Source organism: Rhea pennata, chromosome 15 (assembly GCF_028389875.1).
Source record: "Rhea pennata isolate bPtePen1 chromosome 15, bPtePen1.pri, whole genome shotgun sequence".
NCBI classification, from domain to species: domain Eukaryota; kingdom Metazoa; phylum Chordata; class Aves; order Rheiformes; family Rheidae; genus Rhea; species Rhea pennata.
This window is the reverse complement of record NC_084677.1, coordinates 13,304,279-13,329,304: the sequence shown is the minus strand read 5'-3', so window position 1 is coordinate 13,329,304 and position 25,026 is coordinate 13,304,279. Positions and strand designations below refer to the sequence as shown.

At 46.3% G+C, this 25,026-nt stretch overlaps 2 protein-coding genes across 4 annotated transcripts in view; both read left to right on the top strand.

Moving 5' to 3' along the window:
* Positions 1 to 2,859: 2,859 nt before the first annotated feature.
* Positions 2,860 to 4,365, top strand: LOC134147258 (cytochrome c oxidase assembly protein COX19). Its single transcript, XM_062588231.1, has 3 exons — positions 2,860 to 2,981; positions 3,169 to 3,280; positions 3,917 to 4,365. The coding sequence occupies exons 1-3, from the start codon at positions 2,900 to 2,902 to the stop codon at positions 4,002 to 4,004; spliced, it is 282 nt and encodes a 93-aa protein (XP_062444215.1). The 5' UTR covers positions 2,860 to 2,899; the 3' UTR covers positions 4,005 to 4,365.
* Positions 4,366 to 17,305: 12,940 nt separating this feature from the next.
* The window catches only part of ADAP1 (ArfGAP with dual PH domains 1), a 75,373-nt gene continuing 67,652 nt past the window's right edge, over positions 17,306 to 25,026 (top strand). For all 3 annotated transcript variants that reach the window (XR_009959964.1, XR_009959965.1, XM_062588144.1), the window contains exon 1: positions 17,306 to 17,442. Coding sequence is in view for 1 of the 3 variants with exons in the window: in XM_062588144.1 (XP_062444128.1) it covers positions 17,358 to 17,442 (85 nt within the window). In the remaining 2 variants the exon portion in view is untranslated. The remainder of the gene's footprint in view (positions 17,443 to 25,026) is intronic.

Sequence of the window (25,026 nt, the reverse complement as noted above, 5' to 3'; positions counted from 1 at the left end):
TGACTGATCCCGGAGGGATGTTTCTCTGAGGTGTGTTCTGCACCTTACCTGGGAACAGCAGTCTCAAGGGCACAAATTCCAGTGTCTAAATGTGCTTGGTCTTGTTCGACTGATTCATTTCTTACAGGTATCCTGAGCCAAGCTGCAAAATCCCGTAGAATTTTACTCAGTCAAAGCCTTTCACAGCGTGTCAATAAATTATTTTCAAATTAACTACTTGATAATTTGCATCTGTAGGCTCTTAAAGATGTGGCATGGTAAGAGAGAGAGAAAATAATGAAAGTCCCAGACTCTACCCTGCTCACAGCAAGGGAAAGTGGCTCTGGTTTCTGGTCTGATGTAGTACTTCAATTTGGCACTTTTAAAAGCAATGCTAAGCAGGTAAAAAAATCTTCAGAAGGTACATTTGTACAATTGATAATGATATACTGATGCAAGTTTTCAGTGTGATTTGACACCATTGTAAAAGAGCAAACAATTTTTAAATGTTACCTCAGTCAATAATTAATATGACTAACAGCTCTGATTAAAGCAAAGGAGATTTATTTATGTATTTATCAAGCTGTGTAAATTGAAAGGGGAAGGTCCAAGATTTCCCCTAGTTTGGGGAGTCACAGATTTGAGCCTTCTGATTTTTGCAAAGGGCTCCAGACTGCAGGCTCCTGATACTGTAAAACACTGGATGCTTTAACAAGTATCTGATCTCTCATGTACAGTGGGCACTGCTTTATTGAAACAGCTATTTCAGATCATCATGCAGTGAAGGTCTCTCATTTCTTTGGAAGAAAGTATGTGAAAAGCATTTATTTCTTGTTAGTGGCACTGTTCTTTGTGGCACTGAATTCTTTTGGAACTAGCTGGCTTAATCTGCAAATGAGATTTTTCTTAACACTGATTATCTAATGGAGATTTTATTTGATCTCCTTGGGAAAAATACATACTAAACTGCTAAAGCACATGTATTAGCTTTTAAGACAAATTGTACCTTTGCATGAAACTCTAGAAGATACAACTGATACTTGCAATAAGAACATTAAATAAACATAATGAAATACCTACAACTATACCTGAGGTGAATTTCAGTAACCACAAAACTTAAGACGCCAATGAAAGATGCTGAATTAATTAGTAGGTAATCAAAACATTTGGGTGTAATAAAACAGTGCAAGCTGATATAGTCCTTGCATAGGACTGAGTCAGCCTCTCTGGGAATAATCCCATGCTGGGATCCCTGCATATCTTTTGCTTCCTGCAGCACCCGGAGAGTCAGCAAGTCAACCCTGGCACCAGAAGCTAAGAAGCGTAATTCAGGGAGTGTGCAAAACCCAGTTGCTTTGATACTTCAGTTAAAGCTGTTCAGACAAACCAAAGCAGTTTTCTCACTGCTTACTCCTCTGAGATCTGGCAGACAGTTCGTTTCTTATATTTATGAAAGAGGACTGTCTCCTTGCTGCTGCTAAGTACTGTAAAGTACTGTTAAGTTATAATTAAGTCAAGTGGAAAAGTGCTATTTACCGTCTACTAAAAACATCTATTGTTCATAGTCCGGAAAACATATTAATAAATAAAATCTCATATTTCAGGCTGTGTAAACATTATGTAATAGAACATGGAGTAATTTTCCATTTGCAATTTCAAATACTGTAATAAGAAAGCAATCAATGCACAAAAAAGAAAAGTACTTTAAGTGGGGCTTCAGGTAATATTCCTATAACGGCCATCTTTAACAATTGCAGCTGCTTTTTTTTCCCCCCAGCTTGGAATTCTTTATACTTATCTCAGTTATTTAATTAAAATAAAATCAACTTAGAACAGATGAAAAACCTCCTTAAACCAATTGCAGCTAGGGGCAAAGAAGAACGATGGTAACAGCGTAACGCGTGGTGAACACTGCAGTAGGTTAAATTAACACCATTTCTCATTCTCCCGTCAGGATGAGACCAGCGGCTCTCCGGCGCGTGCTGCCAGCACACCGACAGCGATATTAGGTCCCCCAAAAAGGTATTTTCCTAAGTAGGGCCGCTGTCCGGAACAGAGCAGTGACGGGCACAAAACTTCTTCTTAAAGCCGTTGGGAATTGAGGAGCCCCAGTGTCATCCCAGTGTCCTGACCGACGCGGCGGCTTGGGAAGAAACAGAGGAGAATGTGGGTGATGCCGGTTCCTATATTTGCTGATATTGGTCTCTGAGGTTTGCTGCTTTTCCCTTCGTAAAGGCACCTGAACAAATAAATTTTAGCAGTCAGCTACTCGAGCAAAAATCAATTTCTGTTTTCCTTCCCTTCTCGAAGCAGATTCTCCTTGAAAATTGCCCTCATCGTCTGGACCTGGGGTAGGAGGCTCTGGGGAGCCATGCAGCAAATTAGGGAAGCAACAACCGTTTTTGAGAAGAAAATGTTGTATTTCACTGAGATTAATTGAAGCTTGGGAAGCAAGGGACGTGAAAAGCAGCCTGATTCTGTGCCAACCACCAGCCTGATCTTCCCCTGCAGGATTTTGTGCTCCCGGGGGGGAAGGAAAGACCCCGATACGCTGCAAAGCGACTGCGGGTCGGGGGCCAACATGGCGGCCAAGGTGGGGTTTCCATGGTGACCCCGCGCTGGCGAGGTGAGGCCGGGGCAGTGACGTCGCTCTTTCCCCCGACGCCCTGGAGAGTTGCCGTGGAGACGCCACGCCCCCTGGCGGACGCTCCCCGGGGAGCGCGGCTATCCGGTTACCGTAGCAACACCGACGCTAGCTCCCTCGCGGCGTGGCCACGCCCCTTTCGGAGTGGCAACGGTCACGTGCAGCATGGCGGGCGGGGCCGGGCCGCTCGCGTTCGATGCTCTCGGCGCTCGCGGGCCCGGCCTGGTTCGGCGCTCGGCTCGCAGGCGGCAGGGGCGCTCCGCCGAGGTCGGCAACATGTCCACGGCGATGAACTTCGGCAGCAAGAGCTTCAAGCCGCGGCCGCCGGACAAGGGCGCCTTCCCGCTGGACCACTTCGGTGCGGCGCGGCGGTAACAGCGGCCCTCGCCTCCCCGCGGCCTAGCGCCGGCCAGGGCCCTTCTCCCCCACCCCCGCTGCCGGCCTCAGGTCTCCATGGCGACGCGGCCGGGCCGGCGCGGCGGGCTCGGGCTCGGGCTCGGGCCCAGGCCCAGGCCGGCGGTAGCGCGGCCTCGCCTCTCTTGCAGGGGAGTGCGGCGCCTTCAAGGAGCAGTTCCTGGAGTGCCTGCGCCAGAGCGGCTCCGAGAGCAGCGCCTGCCGCCCCCGCGCCATGGCCTACCTGCAGTGCCGCATGGAGAGGCGAGTGCCGGGGGGGGGGGGGGGGGGGCAGCAGCGGTGCTTGCAGCTCCAAACGCTACGCTGTTCCCGAGTTCCCCTGGAAAAGGTGGGGGTTTTGGGGGGGTTCCCACCCCCGCAGTGCTTTATACGCCGGGGTGAGTCAGGAAGCCCCCTGGCAAAACCAGGGAGCGTGTGAACACAGGGACACTCGCAGGCTTTGCATGGGCTTGTAGCAAGGAAGGCTGCAAATCAAAAGAGTTAGGAAGTTGCCACAGCGAAGTAAGATAGCGTAGCTAATGTTGTCAGCCACATTCCCTTAGAAACATGGTGTGTGATTCAGGTAGGCTTTTAGGAGGATCTTGCACGCTCTGCTAATTAAACATAAGAAAGAATAATTTTTCTGAGAGAATTGTTGTTAAACACCTAATATCAGAATTTATTACATTTAACTGGAGAGGCACTTGGTAAGGAAAAAAAAAACTAAATGTAGCTTTTCCAAAGCTTAAGTTTTTGAGGCTTTGCTAAGTGGCACTTACTCTTTATGGTAGTCTTGCATTTCTTTATGGTAAGTAGTAAGTAAGCAAATTGGAGAAGGGTATTACTGTCTTGGTCGTGAACTATGTTCTGTAAAATGCATTTTTTACTGTTTTACCTCAGGCAACTTATGGCTAATGAACCACTGGAAAAATTGGGATTTAAAGACCTGATAGATGAGAAATCAGAAGCAAAACCTGAAAAGCTGTAATGAAGACAAGAAAACTTCTCTTGTATGGAAAGCATAACTCTTACATAGTACATATTGTATCCTCTGTTCATTTTGGAATAGGAAGTGCTTCCCAAATGAACTATTTTTCCAGAATTCTCTTTCCAAATATAAGATTTTTTGGAATGAGTAGAAGTGCTGCAGTTGTTGACTTTGCTTCTGATGTATTTAACTTTTTCTGTCCCTTTTTTTTTTTTTTTTTTAATATTTCTCTAGTCTGGCCTTAAAGATCTGTAAGATTATTTTGCACATGAGAAAACTGTTGTTGCTTGAGGTGTTCTCTGACAAAAGAACTCATGTCTCTGTATGAAAAATAAAGTTTTATTTTTAAAAAAACCTAAAACTTTATTGTGTAGATCTGAAACTTGAGGTTAGTTTTGTGTGAGTATTGCTAACGTGCTTAGAGCAGCTACTCGTTAGTTGGAGATAAAACTAGTGTGGTACTTACAAAATGTTTTTAATTAATACTAGTAGTAATCCACAAAATGTTTTTAATTAATACTAGTAGTAATCCCCTTCTTTAGGAAGACATCCTTCTCATTCTGATACACAAAACACTTGGGTCCTGATTCTTTTTTTTACTCCCTCTCATATCTTCACCTTCTTCATTACTTGGAGATTATTCCTTGTTTTAGATACCCGTAAGACAAGGATTTTGTTTTTGTTTACAATGCCAACAATGTTTATCCAACTCTTTCATCACTTAACTAATCTTTCAAGGCAGATTTCTTCATTTCTCCAACATTTCTCTTTGCCTAAGCTACTGTATGTTCTTTTTCATATCCTAATGGTGAAATTGGCATGGAGACAGGAACAGTGTTTATTTGTGTACTGAGTGAAGTATAGATCTAAATAGACCCTTCTCCTGAAATGACTAATTCTTTTAAAAACAAACACTTTGTATTTTAAAAACAGGATAGATCAGAAGTTAGGTATCTGGGAAATGTATTTCATTTCAAAAGACATCAGCTGGGGCCCTTGCTTTGTTAAAGTAATGGAGTGACTGTACAGCAGATTTTCAATCAAGTCTGAGTGTGTCTTTAAGATCCATGACAGGTGTTTGCAGAATTTACTGTGAATTAGCAGAAGCAGCAGCATTCCCTTCTCATGCTCTAATGCAAATGAGTCTCTCAAGTACTGAGCTCGAGCCAAAATAATTTGGCCTATTAGATAGCCCTCTGGAAATGTGTTTTGAGCAGACAGTAAATCTGAAGATCTTCTAACTGTATCTTCCACTGTATATCTCCCCTCCCCCTTTTATTTTTTTAATCTATTGGATCACTTCTGTGGAGCAGGCTCTTGAACTGGAAGCTTCACAGAGGCCTGCAGATACGGATAAACTTGTTCATACCAAACAATACTCTTGCGTTTTCTCTTTAATTAGTGTTCTCTCTTTAATATGTCTTTCCTGCTGTCTGCTACTACTTTCGTTTGCTCTGTTTTCGTACAAGTCTCTGTTCATACAGAGATCTAGGAATGGGTACAAGAATGTTTTCTACTCTTCATGCAGATGGGTGGAGCTGGAACTTAAATTGTTGCTCAGGTCTAATCTGATTGAACAGACTGTAGATGGTTCAGAGTGAGTTTCTATTTGAAAAGAATGTTCACTTGCTACTGCATATATTTGTTCTACTTCATTCTACTGTTTAAATTAAATCCTTAGGTGAGATTAGTACATTTATAGAAAAGAAAGCAGAGATTTTATTGCTGAAACAGATATTAAAAGACTTTGTATTAAACTAATGAACAAGATCTTTTTTTCAGTGATAGTGAATAAGAATTATTAAAATAATCTCCTGTATCTTCAGAAGAAAGAAATCAAATTTCATGCTTCCATGCTCCCTGAATATTACAAGGTAAAGTGACTCGCATGTGGCCATAAAAGAAGCCACCAGTGGTGGTGGAATAATCCAGACTATTCTCAATAGTAGTTATCTCTTGGATCTTACCCTGCAATTAGACCAGTTGCTTCATGATTTAGAGGTATGTTTTTTTTTCCCTAATGCAGTTGTTACCACTGATATCATTCAGATTATTATAAAGTAAAAGAAATAACATTTCTGAAGTCTGAGGTGGTTGAATTGTGACTGCTGAGCTGCAGGGATGGTTGCTGCTTAAATTTGTTGTCTCAGATTACACACAGGGAGGGAGCCGCTAGAGACTCTCTCTGTCCACAGTGGCCAAGGCCCAAATTTTGGACCAGTTGCTGGAGTGATCATGGGCCCAGAATTGGTTTCAAAAACTTGGCATGCCCAAGAAAGCAGTGCTCAGCTACATGTAGGCCTGGAGCCCTCCCATAGACTTTTTGCTGATAGAGTCAATGGGGACCTGCCACCAAAGGGGGCAGAGCACCCTTCATGCCTCCCGTGATAACTGCAGAAGTAATAACTGCTGCCCCAAAAGGGGGCTGCAGTGAGAATTTTGCACCTTTTACCAGCCCTTAGAAGATAATTCATTATCCTGGTTCTGATCTATGGTTACATTTCATCCTGCCTCCCCAGCAGAATGAGTCAGCTCAGCAGCACTGTCCCTTTCGTGTCAGGACAAGACCAAGGGCTATGAGTCGATGGTTGGAAACTCAGGGAGTTGGCAGAGGTATGTATTTCCTGGCTGTAAGATATTAGCTGGAAAAGATGGTACTTTCAGAGGAGCTGTAAGGTGAGTTCAAAGCTGGTGAGGGCCATCAATTGATCTTGATTGAAATCTAATGCACTGAGAAGTGGGAAAACAGGTCATTAATCAGTACAGAGCCTGGAGTCAAACAGTCTTCCCAACTTGCTCTATGGGACAAGTCTGTACAATCCAAAGTCATTTGGAGGAACAGAAGTTCCTGGAAGGCTCTTCATTGTATTTCAGTGGAAATACAGGCCATTATTTAAAACTTTAGCATTTAAAATAGTTTTATTTCAGCTTTGCTTGTGAGACCCACATTTGTGCTTTACAATAACACCAAAGCCAAAGGAAACTTATAAATTCATAGTTAATCTTGCCTGTTCTCATAGCTAAGAGGAACAGAAGCACTCCAGAAGCTTGGCACCAAGAGGGGAGTAAGTGTATATTCCAGAAAAGCTGAGCTGAGGCTCAGGGCATGGGTGGTGGGGGAAAGGCAGTTTGTCAGGGTTACGAATTTCTTCATGTAGTTGTTTGGAGTTACTGAGCTGCTCTGCTGTGTGTGGCACCAGGAGCACAGAGAATCCCACAGAAGCACATTAATCTCCATGTAAGAAATGTGTGTGTGCCTGCCTGCACCAGCTCTGTCTGCCCAAAGGCTGCCATGAAGCACCACCTGCTGACAGACTCTGGGAGCTGGAAAAATGCAAACAATTGTAAAACATGGTTCAGCTAGTATGAATATACACATTGCCTGCCTAGATGTAATTGCACAGGTGTGGAAGAGAGCCTGAAGCAGGAGGAAACGTTTACTGTATTGGAATGAAGATCTATGGAAGCTGTTAACACAGTAATAGAAATCAGTGAGTTAGAGGGCTGCAGCCTTTCCTGTAAACTTACTTCAGCCTAGCATCATTCACATAGTAACTCTAGATACTCTGCTGCTTGGGCTCCTGTCCCAGGGAGTCCCCAGAGGGCTCCAGGTCAGCTCCAGGTAAAGCACTTTGGAGCGCTTTACCTATACGTTCTCCCTTTGTTTCCATTCGAGTCAACTGAAATAGAGAGAACTTAACCTTGATTGCTGTAGTTATTTACAGAAAGAACACTGCTGTAAGCCAGCCCCAGTTATGTCTTCCTGGGAGACCTTGAGCTCTTGGCATCTGTCTCCATACAGTGGCAATGACCTGCAGAGCAAGGAAGGAAGAGTTCAATAAATGTTTCTGGGGCTCTGAAGGTTCTTTCATGAAAAAGCCTGTGCAAAGAGAGTGTCCTGTGATTGCTCTGGAAACGGGCCAGGATCCAAAGTCCTTTGTGTGAATACAATGTGCCCATGCCCCTATGCCTAGGAAGGATTGTTATTGTGATCTTGCTGCTATTGGTGTATTTGCCCCCCAGAAGTGTAATATCTGGCATAGCAAAAGGGTTGTGTCTATCAGCACCCGTAAAGCGAACATTTGGCATGGTTTGGCATGGTTTGACAAAAGTCCTTGCAGCTGAGCATAATACTAATGGCGAGCAAAACCCACTTGGTTCAAAGACAGTTGCCTGTCTTTGCTGGCAATTAATTGCCCTTTGTGGCAGCAATCAAAATATCTTTCACATACTGCTGCTTTTGTAGGTTTGGCTCAATTAGTGCTAATAGTGGGAGGGAACTAGGCTGGTTAGGGCACTACTTGCAGTTTCACCCACTTATCATCTCACTCTGCTCTGAGCAGACTTGGAGAGTGATGGAAGGTATTGCAATGTTTCCAGTAAACTACTGTTCCTGTTCCAGCTGCTGGAACTAAACCTGTGGTATTGCACTGAAACAGTTGTGGATGAGGCAATACTACAGCCAGGCTGTGGGAGAAGGAACAGCCTGCCCTCCCAAAGAAAAAGCATCCGTGGCATCACTTCACGCTCTGAATACATTCTGAAGAGTGTCTCGGGTGTGCTGGTTCCACTGGAGAGCAGTGTGTTTCTGCATTTCTCATCTGCGATTCCTGGGAAAGGAATGATGCTTTTGCTAATACAAAAGAGCGCTATTGTTTCTGGTGCTATGTCCATGACCTCAAAGGGTTTTAGTTACTTTTCTACCTGGGGAACATCCCTTCCAAAGTATCTACTCCTGCTAAGCTTAACGGGGTAATTTTGTACGAGACTTCCCATAACTCAGCTTCTTTAGCTCAGATTAAGAAAAGACAGACTGTTTGGAAAGGCACATGCAAGGGTCTATTTCCATTCTAGGGTGTTTCAATGGAAATTGGATGTCTGATTAAACGTCTCCCAGTGTTTTCATTATTTTTTTAACTTTTAATGATTCTGCTTCTGTGTATAACTGGCAGTGCTGCATTTCCGTCAGGATGCAACAGATTTTCTAGTTTGCAGATTTCAAGACAAAATGCTTTCCTTCTGGAAAGATGGTGCCATATGGCCTGAAATGCAAAACTGATCACTGCTGGAAATAACAATTCCATACAAAGTGACCTACAATTACAATACATGTGTGCGGAGGTCTTGATGAACCTCAGTGCATTTTCATTTCCTGGGACCAACGGTGACAAAAAAAAAATAAAAATAAATAATTACTCTTTCTAGGGACTCTGGTGGTCGTGCACTCTCTAACACTGCACTGTTTCACTATGAGGTTGTTATACCTGCCTGGGAGATCCTGAGATACTTCCAAGAGATGTATCAATCTCTTGCTTGCTGATTCCTGCCTGGTTTGGCTGGCTGGGGAAAGATGCACCCTGGTATTCACCATATAACCTAGCAAAGGCCACAGTCAGCTCTGTGGGTGTAAAATAGTTCAGATGCCAAACATGTGGTGGGCTGAATCCAGGCTTTACTGTTCCGTGCCTCCCTAGCTCTGGTGGCATACGTGTGTGACACAAGCAGTCTTTTTTCCATGCTGAGTAAGGCAGGTTCCCAACAATGTAGGAGGGATAGCATGGTCCATCCAGCTGTGTGTCCTGCTGGTGGGTAGTGACCAGTAACTTAAACTACTCACTATTACAGATACTTACCTGCTGTTACAACAAATTCTGGTAGCAGCAGTGGTGGAAACTGCAAAAAGAGAGCAGAGTGGTGCTAAAACTATTAAGGAAACTACCCAGAATGATTAAAGCCTTTAATTTTATCTCAAATTTTAAAAGCTAGCAGTGGAGGCTGCCTCTGCAAACCCTTTGGGCATCGAAGTCCTTTGTTTTGGTAACGTTCTTGGAGTTGACAGCTCCAGTTCCTGGATTTCCCTAATGCTAGCAAGCTGCATTCAGCAAAAACCTGCTAATAAAACCTGATTCTGGTCTTGTCTGCAAAACTGCTGATCAAGGGTAGCCTGTGGGAAGACAGCCGCCTGGGAGGAACTGCTCTGGAAGGACATCAGGCCCTGTTTCGATTGCTCAATCTACGTTTACCTGTCATCAAACTGTCCTGAGTTTCAGCAAGCTTTGGAGGCACTGAATCCCCTCTTGGTGGACAAGGCATGAGAATGCAAGCCCAGAGACTGTGGGACTCCAGGACAGCCCTGAGGATTTGGCATGATGCTGTGTGCTGCAGCCCGCTTCAAACCCTGCCAGCACTCAGCAGCATCTAATGTTGAATCCTAGCTTACTCTAGAAGAGCAGGGTTTACAGAGCCCACACAATAATCTAGGCTCCTGCATGGATTCAGTCTGCACTCAAATCCTTTGATCCTCTGCTGACAGAGGATGCAGTTTTGGGGCAAGATCTTGCTGCCATAAACTCACTATTGACAAGAGCCAGGGTTTTCTTCCCAGCCAGCAGCAAACCTCCCCTGAGCTCAATCCTCTTTTACTACTCAGGAATCGTACAGAAGCTGCAGATCAGGTCACTGCTGAAAAAAATTGTAAGTAGCTCAAGATGCTGAGCCAAATAGGGAAAAAATCCTCATTGATAAATTAGCCTTCACATGCCCATGAACAACTACCAAATGGGAAATCCCTAGGGTGGAATAAGGCTGGTTGCTTTCATTGCTGGGTTATTAGGAAACCACTTAGACTTTTGCTCCTTAGGTTGGATTTAGGAGTTCCACTGCTGCAGACTTTGACCCACAGGTGTTGCATGCTGTTCTAACCCCCCATGTTCACCAGCCATTGCTGCAATCCATCCACCACGGAGCGCGTGTTCTCAGGAGCGCAGGGCTTTTCCTGCTGTTTGCTGTCTCCAGTGCGTATGCAGGTGTACATACCTACAGTGGTTGCTAAGGCAGCATCAGTGTGTGCCCACAGCTGGCAGCACTACTCCATCCTGCTCCCTCTCCTCATTTAATTTGTGTCTAATCTACAGCTATACATGTACTGGGTCCAGGCCACATATCTAGATGGAACAGCACAAGTGATGCCACAAATCTGGTGTTAATAATCTGTGTGCAGAGACATCAGTGTGAATGGTGCAGATGAGTGGAGCGTGTTTTTTTCGGTCTCCTCCCTAAACTGTCTGTGTTGCAGAATCCAGCGAGTGTCCAATGCCACTTACTACGACCCAGCATGCAGATGGAGCTGAACATCTCTGGAAGGATACACACCCTGGTCTCCTCACAGGGGAGATGATCAGTGTGTGCACATGCAGGACAGAGCGAGAACTAGAATCAGGTCTATATGAGATGTGCAAGTTGAAAGGAGAGAATCACTGAGTTCATCACTGTCTCCTGAAAAAGAACCAGGTGGGTGAAAAATGAGTGTGTGTTGGGAACATCTACCTGCAGCTTTTCAGCATTCACCCCAGGAGACTTGCAGGTGTGGTGCCAGCTAGAAGGAAGGACTCACTGGAGCAGAGAGATGTCTCAGCTGAAGGCTTATTTTAGCAAATAATAAGCAAGGAGTTGATGTTTATCATTGAAACTGGAGCTGGCTAGTACTTTACATCACAGCCCTAGTAGGTTGGACTAGCTTAAACAGTAAATCATTTTAGCAGCACTAATAATACGGAGTGACTGATGTAGTAAACCTGCTAGTACAGCAATAACTGGGCTCTGCTGGTTCTTTGAATCAGGTTGGTGCCTCTGCTCAGGGCTGGTTAGTTTATTAAAGCTCTTTGCCAGAGTCACCTGGGCTGCTGCTTCAGCTCAGACAACCACCGAAATGGCTGTTCTGTCTGTCTCTCCCCTGCCATTCTCCAACCTGGCTTGGGCTGTTTTTATAGCCTGCTATAAAATTGTTTATTTTTGCACCTGTTTGTAAAAGCTTTTTGGCCACAGGGGTCTCATGATGTTGTTTTCATGGTTTCTGGAGCAGGGCTGCTCTGTTGTTGCTAGAAATAATTGCTGTTAATTAATTCTTTGCTGATTTTTCTTTGGCAAAGCATATCAAAATAAACAAATAAGTGAACAGCATGCTCTGTATCTCAGTCCTGTGGGAGCTCTTATGAGGCCTGCAGTGACCTCCAAACAATCCCATCAGCAGCTAGAGGAAGGGTAAGGCACAGTCCTCAACTTTCTATGGACAAAACTAATTGGGGAAAGGCTGAATTGCCCCTTCTAGTTGTTCAGCCTTCAGGCCATCATTTCTAATCTCTTTCTAGAGTAGAACCACATCTTTGGTTCCGCCAAGTGCTTTATTCAAATCACAGCTGAGCAATGTTACAGAAAGTGATGCAGTCTCAAATTTCTAGCCTGGACAGGCAACTGAAGGCAGCAGTTTGTGCTGTGAGACTGACTGATAGGACCTATAGTTGCAGCAAGTTTTTTCTTTTCCTCTGTGCCCTTTTAAAATGGCCCATCTTCTTTCTGAGGAACTTGAGCTCCTCTGCAGAGATTTCCAGACCAGAAGTGATCTGTTGGGCTTCTTTCTCTCTGTCCCACAGTCCTGCCAATAGCCTCCTCTGTTATCCATCCTCTTTGCACTTGGTCCCTGGCTGGAGCAGCCACTGACTCCCAGGTCCTCCTAAATGCACAGGAATTGGCTTGCTTGCTCTGCCTCAGTCTCTATCCTGCAACAGGACATCACGCATTGCAGTCTCCTGCTTGAATGTCTTCAAGCTGTTCCTGGAAGGATGAGGCAGCTGAACGGGAAGAAATTACGTTATTGGAATTGAGCAAAAGCAATTTCCCTGATAAGTGCTTGCCCTGTGGTTTGCATGTCGAATCTGTCCTGGTGCTGTCTCTGACTCAGACTGAACTGATGATGGCCAGCTCTGAATAATCATTCTGACTTTTCTTGGATGAGCCAATACCCTCTGATGTATGGATCCTTTCATTTATGTGTTGACTTTCTCCATACAGAGCTTCCCCAGGCCTGATTCTTTTCACTAGCATAAATCAGGAATAATGCTAAAGCAGTGGTGTAACACTGGTGTAGGTGAATTATTGACTTCATTTGTCTAATTTCATCATCTTTTTTTCTGAGAACAGAAAAGATCCCATTATTAGGACTGCTTTTTCAGGCAGTGTAAATCAACCCCAGTCTCGTGGATGGGAGCTGCTGTAGAGCCACACCAGTTCCCACAGCTGCCCCTTCTATGTCATATTTTACAGCATATGAAATGGGTTCAGTACAATAGCAACAAGATTGTCCCAGTGAGTCTTTCTTGTGTTGAGATTTCCCTGTGTGCTATGAAGCAGACAAATACAAATACCTGGCATCCTGAAGCTATCAATTACCTGGTTGCTCTCTACAATGTCTCTCGGCTCCCAGCTACCCTGCCAGACTAAGCAGCCTGTGTGACTGTGAAGAAGAACTTGCCCCTCCCAGTACTGATTCCCAAACCTGTTGATTTCTGCAGTGAGACTGGCCAGAGCACAGGCAGCAGGAAGAGCATCCTCTGGCTGGGAGAAGAAACAGAAAGGATCTGTTGAGCACATGACAGATGGACTCTGAAAAGTGGTTGGGGCTATTTCCTTTTCCTGGCAGTGTGGTTGCAAGAGAGTCTGAGCCCCAGCACGTAGCAGAAGAAGAGGGACAGAAGCAAATCATCTGGTTTGTGATCAGCAGTGGTCACAGGAGTCTGAGAAATAGCATCTAGGTAAATGAGCAGAGAGATCTTGCTCTGCTCCTCCTTCCTGTCCTCACTCTCCCTGTTTCTTCTCTTGTGAAGAGGAATTCTGTGGTCTCTTGTGCCTCATGTTACCTGCAAGGCTATTCAATGATGGGAGTAACAAACTCTTTTTCAATAGAGCTCACCATGGGTTTTGGAGCAGAGTTAGCCACTATGCAAATGCAGTGACATCTTGATCTGCAAATTATTCCGCGGCAGTGCATTTTTAAAGTTGCACAATGCCTTTTCCTCTCTGGGGTCCGGTGCAGGTGCAAAGCAGCTCTGTACGCATAGGACTTAAGTCTGTTATTTTGGCACCCTGCCTATTCAGGCAGAGGTGGGAAGTGTGCTTTTCCCTGCTCCAGAGAAGGAGAAATTCACACAGGGTCCATAAAGCAATTTGCTTAAAATTGTAGCGAAAGTTGGTGTCAATGCCAGATTTTCAATTTGAGTGTTTATGACTGTCCTGGTTTGGGCTCTCTCTGCTCCTTGGCATTCCTTTCTTCCAGGTCTGGATTTAACTGGACAGATACAATTTTTTAAGGAAAAACCTTCATGACTTCAATTTCTTTCTTTTTTTTTTTTTTTTTTTACACAAAACCATATTTCAACTGAAACTAGTTGCATCAACATGGGTGTGAGTGGTCACACCATGCTTTTCATGCAAAAGTCCTGCTGTAAGAGCTGCCTTCTCTACAGCACTAAGGAAGCATAAGGGATGCAGTCTGGTACATCTCCTCCTCCGGAGAGCTTTGCTTGTATGCGATTACAGTGGCATGAATTATTGATATTTGTGTTAGGGTTTGCTGTGCACACCGGAATTTGTAATGTTTCCCCATGTTACACTGTGAATGCACTCTGGGGTCACATAAGGGGTTGAGTTTAAGATCCTTTTACTTGTGTAATTGTGACATTGATTTTAGCCATTTCAGGATTGGGGCTGCAAATTTACCCAAATTACAGTGGAAACAGCTCTTTCATAACAATAGAGTCCCAGGTTGAAAACAGCTAGCTAAGATGGAGGGGCAAGGAGAAGGTAATTTGGAAGATAGTTCTCTCTGTGTGTTTTCATGGTGTTACCACAAATATGATGAAAAGATTTCCGGAAGGTTTTAAGTGTTCTTTGCCCTGACCTTACAGACCAGCATTTCCAAAGGCATCAGCCAGTCTTGGCTGCCAACGTACTTAGCACTTTGGGAGACTGCATAAATAATGTCCGTTTCTAAGACAACAGAATTGCTATTTAGAAAAGACCAAGTTAAAAGTATGTGCATTTACATACAAACCTATTTTATGCATATGTACAGACATATTTACTTACATACGTAAAAAGAATTATGTCAGACTAAGAGTCACTCAGCAGTGGAGAGACAGAAACCATCTCAACAAGGACAATGCATTGACAGAGGCAATCTGGTCTCCATAGAGCTTGGCCAGAGACTTTTGGAGAAATAGGAGCAACTTCACTGAACGCTCCCTAAGAAGCATACCTGCAGGCTACTCCAAAACATGGTGAAAAGCTCATACTGACTTCCCTGGATGCTGGATCCTTTAGGTACAGCCTCATGTGGGCAAGCCTGAGCAGAGGCTCCCACCTCTGAATCAAGGCCTTGATTTGCCACTAAACAAGAAATTATTTTCCATTCTGGCTGATTTGGTCCTGCATCAACTTTTCTCTCTTGCTCTCCATGTCCCTTCTACTCACATGTGCAGTTTGGCTCGTGATTAGAAGTTTGGAGTAGGATGTGCGCAGCTGTACTGGTGGTGTGGGGAACTCCGTGATTGTGATGGGACCTAAATGATGAGGATAGCTGTTGATTGATCCTTTCTGGCCCCTGTTCTCCACCTCCTCTGCTCAGCCTGTCCTTTATGAAACGCTCCCTTCTCATCATTGACAAAAGGCTCTGTTAGATTTGATTTTATAAGACATAAATTTCTGTCTGCAGCCCTGGTTTCCAGCAGGCAGAGAGGAGAGAAGGATTGCCTAGCAACCAAGAAGACAAAAAATTAAGAGAATCAATAAGACTTAATGGAAAGCTAAACAGAGACTTTAAAGCCAATCTCCCTCCCTCCTTCCCTTGAGCCCCAGGGAAGTTCATAATGACTTGCAATATCACAGCTATTGCACAAAGAATTCGGCAAGTGCACACACAGGTGCTGGAAAAGGCAAAGGACCAGGGCTGTGGTGTGATTGAAGTGCAAATGCAAACCTAACCTCCCAACTTGGACTTAGGTAAAGCGCTGAACCTGTAAGCATTTACACTAACGAGCAGTCCCCCAGGCTTGAATATAAGGTGTTTTTGGAGGATTAGGGCTAAGACACTGTGCTGGAACCAGTTTTATTTGTGTGCTTGGGTCTGAGCCCTCCCTTAGTAGGAGTTTGAAGTCAGTCCAGGTAAGCATTAGTGATCTGGAGATTTAAGAAGGTAAGAAGGAGATTTAAGAAGTCACCTTCTTGCCACACACGAGGGCCTGGATGCCGTGGCTGCAATTCACAGTAACGGGACTGTGTGAAACAGGGGCTCCAACGTTCAGCCTTTGGTTAGCATGGGAACAAGTCTCCATTAGCCCACACACAGAAAAACAGAAAACCCCAAGCGCTGTGCAGCAGTCCAGTGAGGTATAGTCTAATGTCATTTTAAACCATCAGAAATATATTCAGTTAAAGTCAATTCCCTGACAGTACAAATGGCAAGGTCGTTTAGGAAAATGCCTTACAGATGAGGGGAGTATTTTAACCATACCGGGCCTTGGTTTTGCATCTGTTTAAAGATGAACATTATTTTCTCCGTACACAACGCTCCGCTGGAACCGGTGGCGCTGGCCACCCGGCGTACGTTTGCAGGATCGGGACTGCGATTTGGCTGCGAGGTTCTCCAGGAGCTATGCAGCTCCTCCTCCCGCCTGCGCAAGCCTCGAACCTTTCGAGGCACGTTGGAAGGACGATTTGACCGGCGGACTTGCTTCGCGGAGCCAAGAACGGTTCTGCGACCACGTCTGGACTGTGAGTTACTCGCTCAGAGCAGCGTCGCAGGCGGCCGCGACCCGCGTGGGAGAGGGAGGCTCCACCGGGGACGGGGACGACAGCCCGCGAGGCCAGGCCCTGCCCGGCCGCTCCCCGCGTCGCCAGCCCTTGGCCGCGGGACACGTTTCGCCCGGCGCACGACCGAGATGCGAGCGGCCGCGGCCCTCGGCTCCAGCGCGCGGCTCGGCCGGAGGCGAGCGGGCTGCGGGGAGGCCCGCGGCCGGCAGCTGGCGTCGCGAGGGCCCCGAAAGGCGCTGAGGCGGCCCCGGGGCCCGGTGTCGGCGCGCCCGGCCCGCGGCCTCGCCGCCGCGACATGGCGGCTCCCGCCCAGCCGAGCCCGTGAGGGGGCTCCGGGGGGCGGCGCGCCGCGGGCCAGCGGCCGCTGGGGGTCGCGGGCGAGCGGCGCAGGGAGCCCCCGGGGCCCGGCGCGGCCCGGCCCGCGCTCGCCTGGCGGGAGGCGGAACCGGCGCCGTGCCCGGGCGGGCGGGCGGCTCCGGCGGCGGCGGCGGCGGGGCGAGGAGGCGCCCTCGGGAGAAACCGCCCCGGCGCGTCGCCGCTCGCGGCGGCGTGGCCCGCCGGAGGCGTTCACGGCGCGCGGGGCGAGCCGGCGGCCGCATGGAGCAGCCTCGCCAGCGCCCCCCGCCCCGCGCCATGAAGCTCATTTAGCCGCGGCGGAGCCGAGCGAGGACGCGGCGAGCCCGGCGCTGCCCGCCCGCCCGCGCCGCCCCCATGGCGAAGGAGAGGAGCAGGAAGGCGCTGGCGGAGCTGCTCCAGCGGCCGGGCAACGCGGCGTGCGCCGACTGCGCCGCGCCGGGTAAGGGCGGGCGAGGGCGCGGCGGGGAGCGGGCGGCGGCGGCCGCACCTGCACCCGCACCTGCCGCCGCGGCGCGGCCCGCGCTGGCGGCGTCCCGCGGGCGGCGGGGCCGCGGCCGTCCCGTGCCGGCGCCGAGGGGTGGCGGGAGAGGCGCCGCCGGGGGCAGGGGGCGGCTGGGGCGGCGCCCTGCAGGTGGAGGCGGCGGCGGCGGCGGCCGCCCCGGGAGGGGGAGCGGGAGCGGGAGCTGCGCCGCCTTCCCCCGGCGGGAGCGGGCTGCCCGGGCTGGGCCGCGCCGCGGGGTGGCCCTGAGCCTGGGCGCGGGGGAGCCCGGCCCGGGGTGGGGGGGCTGTGCAGGGGGGAGGGACGCAAAGAGGGGAGGATGCAAGGAGGGGGATGCACTGGGGCGGGATGCAAGGAGGGGGGTGCAGTGGGGGAGGATGCACTGGGGCAGGATGCAAGGAGGGGGGTGCAGTAGGGGAGGATGCACTGGGGCAGGGTGCATGGAAGGGGGTGCAGTGGGGCAGGATGCACTGGGGTGGATGCAAGGAAGGGGGTGCAGTGGGGTAGGATGCACTGGGGCAGGATGCATGGAAGAGGTTGCAATGGGGAGTTTGCGGCGTCAGGGCACCCAGGCTGAGCCCCAGGCGAGGCAGGGGGGGGAGGGTATCCCCTCCGCCCCCGCAGCCCAGCTCCACTCCCAGCTGTGGCAATGCTGATGTCATCCCAGGCTACTCCGGCAGGTCTCTGAGCCTGTGTGATCTGCAGTGCAGACGGAGCCCTCCACATGGGTGACACTGACATTTAATTAAGTTGCACGGGTTTCCAGGCACGGAGCGGGTGGCTGGTGGGTGCTTGGCAGGCAGGGAGCGGGGCCGTCGGAGCTCGGCGAGGGTGGGTACGTGGCGCCCGCTTACGCTTTTCATTATTGTTGCCTTGCAAACAGAGCATGGCTTTTGTTGCTGCTCCTGCTGTACCAGTGAGCAAACACATTCAGGGAACCAAATGCTTTGCCATGCCTCTTCCTGCCTGTCAACCTTTGACCAACATGCCATAGGCTGCAGGCTTGCAGGCTTTGCCCACTTAATGCAGTGGAGATGACAGTGCTAAAATGTCCATAGACCTGCTATGCACAGAGGTTATAGGGAGAGAAAAATCTGAGCTAGACATGTCTTCCTTGCCCTTTGCATGGGTGAATTGTTGGGGTCCAGGTGTGATCACAGGAAAGCCTAAGGCTTGTGGAGCAAAGCGATGATCTGGTCTGCATGATGTTATGGGACTTACTTTTGAGAAAAATCTTACAGATTTGCATAACAACTAACTTTTCTTTTTTCTAATCACCTCACAGAAGACACTAAAAATTTGTATTAGCTTGAGCAGGATGCTTCTAAAAGAGATGCAGAGAAGGGATGTCCTTTTTCATCTCGTTCTGTTGGTTTAAAAAACAAAAAACTTCAGCAGAACCTTATTAATTTCTGTGTGTGTTATGGATTTCTTTGGAATTTCAGTGTCTGTGGAATACTACCACGCAGCTTGCACTGTTGCCAATGGGTTTATAATCCTGATCTGCAATTTGGAAAAATGCTGTTGATCTTCAGATGTGTTGTGTCCCCCAGTATCTGGCTAGAGAGGACAAAGCGCTTTCTGAACAGCGTGAACGGCTTTGCAGCACGGTGCAGCCCTGCCTGCTTCCACCCCTCTGCTGGCGGCTGCTGCTGTGTAACTGCAACAACCCACCTTGTACTTACCTTGCCGAGCACAGCTGGGGCTCGCTGAATAGGTGTCTCCTTAAATTGCTCCTCTCTGGAGGAGACCTTACAAGCCGGGGCCGTTCAGATCAGTGGGATAATTCTTCCTTGTGCTGTGTGTAATGTAAAGCCCCTCCGCAAAGTGGGAAGTTTCTCAGCAGCAGCAGGATCAGGATGAAGCTGTAGGTCAGTGAAGTAGCTCATGCTGGGGAAAAGATGGTTGTTGTTAAAGACTCCAGATGGGCTTGTAAAATAACAAAGCCGTAGTTTGCTTTTGGTGATGCTTGCTTGCAGAGATGTCTTCAGTAAATCTGAAACTTCGAGAGGAGAATTTGGGCCAGTATCTTTTGTAACATAAGATGTGCTATATTAATACTATTCAGGCTCTCTTCTGAACTGTCACAGGGCTATTTCCCTGGGACTGGAACTCTGTTCTTAAGCGGTGTTTTTTTAGTGATCACTTTGCTTCAGTTTCTTTGATGAATGCTACTCGTGGCACTGTGATGTGCTCATCTGTCTGGGAGTGACAGTAGACTTGAAATACCTCCCCCAGCTGTATTCCCTGGGTTACTTGAAACCCAGCTGAAAAACAGACACATAACTTGTGCCTGTTGGTGATGCATAAAATATTCCCTCTGAATTCTGGTATTCATCCTGGTGTAAACGAGAACAGCAATTGCTGCAGCCGTTCTTAGTGTGGGCGCAGAATAAAGGGGTGGGAATAGCGGTGTGTCCCTTGGCTGATATTTCTCCCATCTGCAAACGTGCTTACGCCCATATAGATGAGGGATCACAGGACTCCTTCCCTTGGCTTGCAGCGGCCAAACGGACGGGCACGGTCATGGGAGCTTCAGCCCTGTGCTGACTGGTGTCCCGAGAGCTCCAGAATGACGTATAAATATGTTCTTATCAAAGAAATGGGATGTTCAGAAAGCTAAAAGTGAGAGCTGGAATTGAATGGACAGCTAGAAACAGGAAAAGTACTGAAGCAGAGAAAATGAAGTGAGAATGAAAGAAGAGCAGGGGTGGAGGGAATGAACAGAGGATGGGAAAGCAGGAGCTATTTGTCCTTTCCCACATGTGTCATGTGCCATCCTATTGCTGGTCAGGTGCAGATGGGATAAGGATCCTTGATTTATTATTATTACTTCTAAAATGGGTGTGTTCCTTTCCTTGAAACCCCACAGCTAATTGAGGGCCGATGATAAGAGATGGCCATTTAGCTAAGGGATACTGATGACAAAGAACAGGATGAGTCAGAAATATAATAAGAGAAAATTGGTGTAGTAGTTGGTCTTTTTAATTCTGTGTATTTGGAAACTAGCTGTTTTTTCTTTTTCTCCTGGAAATTTTTGTTTCAGAAGTCAGCCAGTCAGTGGACATTTTTTTTCCCCTCTTCTGTTGTCAAATGGTTTCTTTTTTTTGTTACCATTTTGGCATTTTGATGGGGCTCAGTAGCCATAGCCATTGAAGAATGAATTGTCCAAGGTATTACAGTCATGTAACAAAAATGTGCGTTCCTGCTGCAAAAGACCCTGCAGCTCAGCATCACAGTGACTGAGCTGTGACCGTGCAAAAATCTAAACCCTAGGATGGAGAGGGAGCAGCAGGAGAGTGAATGCTTTTTCTGTTAGACTGTGTGGGTAACTTTGTCGCCACAGAATTGTGGAAGACATCTCGCAGCTGGATCCTTGCTGAGATTTAAGCAAAATTTACTTATTGTCTGGACTGGACTGGACCAGAATCTACTACTTAAATAATTCTAATTGAGGGCAAGTCCCACAACCAAGACTACCACATTCAAGATTTCCATTGCCTTGGTTTGTCCACAGAATATATGTACTTGTATCTGCATGGAGCATGGCAAAAATCCTCACAGATAAGATTTTGAGGACGTATCTCGGGAATAACAAAAGGGCTTACAGGGGCCCTGGCCATGACAGCTGGGAATGCGGGAGGACACTGAAGCAGAGACTGAAAATCAGAATGGAGAAAGATCAAAGAGGATAAATTTCTCATCTGCAGGGTTTTGTGCTGTTTTTAAAAAGCTTCTAATTAATTTTTATTAATTGTATCTTTGCAAAACTTTGTTTTGCAATGAAAGGCTGTTTTGAATTGAAGAAAAGTAGTTGCAAAAGCTCTATCCATTCGTCTGTGATGAATAATGAAACTGCATTAGCTGCACCTTTGAGACTGAATTACGAGGCAGAAGTCACTAGAATAAAGTTATCTGGGGCGTCGGATACTGTCATTACGCATTTCTATGTTGGAGTCCAGTTCCTAGATGCTGGTTTGCAGCATGTTTATTTTGGTGGTTTTAAAGATGTGCTTTCACTAAGGAAGATGGCATGTTAAATGCAGTCCTAAATGCTAACTGAGCAATCTTTCCAAATTGCAGATGTGTAATGGCTCTTGATGTATTAGAATAACCTTTCTTCTTCAAGACTAACGTGGCAGGATTTTTTTTTTTTTTTTTTTTTTTTTTTTTTTTTTTTTTTTTTTTAGTGGTTCTTTGTCTTGGGCAATCCTTCCTCACATCATGAGATGGATGGTTATCTCAGGGCATAACAAGACCTTGCATATTGCTCTCTGCTTCATTTTTCCATGGCTTAGGGTTGTGTTTCCACTGAGCAAGAATCGTCTTATGTCCTGTGTTGTCATAGGACAACAGTGAGGCCCTGAAGACAGAAGTGGGAATCCTGTCAAAGCAGGATAGACCCTCCAGCAGTGGTTTTCTTTGGCTTGTTTTTATCACTTTCATTTTTATTATTTGTGGGGATTACTGGGATAGGGACCCTCAAGGAAGGTTAAGCATTAGTTAAGCACTAATTTCTGTCTGTGAGGTGCAGAAGGGAGGGGAGATGGAGGAAGAGCCGAAGGGCAGAAGGTGAGAAGTAGAGGGAAATCTTGCATCAGAGCACCCTTGTGTTGTGAAGCTGGATGTATTTGGCCTTTGGGTGCCATAGTGTATATAAAAGCCTATGAGGAGATGTACAACTGAGATTGTTCCCAACACTTTTTCTACTGGCTCAGCATCATCTTATTTTTAAAGTAAGTGAAGCTATTTCATTCTGTTGACTTCATGAAATAGTGGTGATTACAGGAAAATACATGTATGCAGGGGATTGCTTGATTTGTTCTGGATTAAGGAGGGTATTGAAAAGATTTGATCTTTAAACCTCTCCATCCACTATCTAATCACCGGTCCTAAAAACACAGATTTAGAAGAGAACTGACTGAGTCATCGGGTCCTGTCTCTTTCTGTCTTATGCAATGACATCTTCTAATCCCCCCCATGAAATGATGGGGCTCTGTCTTGTAACTCATTCTCTCTTTTGCCCCCACTACCTCCTACTAGAAAGCTGTTCCAGAGCTTCGCTGCTCTAATGGCGTGAAACGGTCTTCTCATTCTCAAGCTAAATGTGGAAACTTGTTCCCGCACCTCCATTGTCCTCTAACTTAAATAGTTCTTTTTCTTCCCTGGAATTTGCCAGCTCATCTCCCTTGGTGTACATGGAGTGATGGGAAAAATTCCCACAGAAGTTGTTTCCCTTGATTCCATGTTCTGCAGTGAAAAGGACTTTTTGAAACCAAGACTGCTTAATGTGACTGTGCTTTCTGACCATACTTTAAGGTGACAGTTTGTCCTTTTCTAGTTCCCAGGTTTGCAGCACTGTTGTGGTCTGCAGACCACAGCAGAGGGGGCTGCTGAGACCTGGCAGCTGAATAAAAAGACCTTGGCATGTTTAATACCTTCACCGAGAAATTTTCCTACTTAGTGAAGTGTTGGTGGGAGTCTGTTTGGCTTTAGTTTTAATGTCTTTTATTGTTATTTTTAAACATGCATGACCAGGGCCTGTTTATTAACCTTCTAGCCTTTTCTCCAGAGTAAATAGCAGCAGAAGTTTAGTGCTGAACATGAGGTTCTCCTGACTGTGGTATTAAGTAAAGCCTTTTCTGCTTGCTGTTCAGCTGCTGTTGATTTAATAATGTTGATTGTACAAAAATTCCCATGTTTACATGCATGTAGGATATGCATTACCTTCCTAGTACACAGTAAAGGAGGCTTTGCAGGCCTAGACAGTTCCTTTTCTCCCCTCCAATAATTTCTTATCACAGATGTTGGTTGGGGAGTGGGAGGCAGCAGTACTTGCAGGTGGAGGCGTTCACGGGAGGTTGCTGTGCATTCACCCCATGCTCTTGGATGCTTGTCTTGGCCTGGCCTGTAGCAATAACTGTTAGTGGTTTAAGGCAGGATAGGTCAAGTGGGGGCATATGAGTAAATTTACGGACTCTGAGTTCTTGTCTTATGAGTACTTTGAGTCTGCAGCTGCTCTGATTTGTGTGATTTTACTTGGGCTAATGGCATTTAGGGCTTTGGAGATGGGAACCCTGAGTTTATATCTTGGATAGAGGAAAGAGTTGTTGGAAAGAACTGTATTCTGCTGCTGTCCCACCTACAGGTCTTCTTTACTCACCTTTTGCTTTGTATATTCGCCCTAAGTCTTATGTAAGGTTCTTTTTGTTCTGTTTTTCTGATTTTAGCCTTTTTTTCCTTCCATGGGCTATTCTTGTGCTTAGTAATGCTGGATTCAAGCTGCAGAGCTGGTTGTTCTGTGTTCCAGATTGTCCTTGGACCTGTGGTAGCAAAAGATTGAGGAACTTAATTTCTGAATTCAGTTCAGTGTTGCCCAAGTGTTTCGGTTTTGGATTGAATATTTCTCTAATCTCTTGCTTTGCCTTCTTTTTCAGATGAGCTAGCTATAAAAATACAAACCCGGCATCGTTTTTCTGAGTCTAGTTTAGCTTTGTTTAGCTTAGTTTAGCTTTAGCTTTAAATGAAGTTGCATCATATTTTTATTTTGAAAATCATTCTAATCTGTGCATGAGTGAACAAAAGTCTCTACCACGTTCTACAGTGAAGGCGCTCTACAGCTGGCCTCCAATATTCTGGATGATGATGCATAAGGATAAGTGACTTTCTACACTCATGACAGTGTGCTCTGTTTAATATTTCCCTTGCTCCTTGTTAGTCTTTATTCTTTTTGGCTTGGTATAATGGAATAAAGTCATTTGCTTACAACTTAGGAATGCTGGAGAGTTTTCATTAGGCTTTACTGCTGTTTGCAGAAACACTTAAAACTTTGGAGGCTTAGAAAAATGATCTGTTCTGAGCAGGGCCCAAGTAGTGAATAGTGCGTTGAAATGGCAACGTAGCATGATTTGGAAGAGTGAGGAATGCGTGGTAGAGACTGTTTGCTGTATCAAAACAGATAAAACAGCTTAAATAAAACTACTGAAATCTCCTGATGTTCAGTGTGGAGAACACACACTGACAGTTTAAGAGTCTCACGAGAAGGTGGACTTGAGCTAGCTGCAGAGAGAGGCATTTGTACCATCCAAGTTCCTGTGTCTGATGGCATATTTTGCTAAATCCATCTGTGGCCAATCCAGAGATGTGAGCTCTGAGGAAACCTCTCTTTCTGCTGAATGTAGAGCCCAGGAAAACTAATTTACTAAACTAACAGGTGGTAATGGCCCCAAAACTTTCTTGTCTGGTTATGTAAAGACACTTACGTGAGTTTAATCACATGCTTGATAAAATGTTGTCTTATCTTTAAGTTTGCACTAGCACTGTCATTTGAGAGGTTGAAATCCATGATTATGCCAAGCAAGGTTAACAGATCTCTATCCTTATCTACCATGTCCATGAGCTGAGACCTTTTCAGATATTTAGGGTTGGAGAGCACAAGTGAAGACAGAGACTGCAAATAGTTGAGGGAACTGCTGTAGCTGCTGACACCAGCAAGTGTTACAAATGGCTTGAAAAACCATCTCT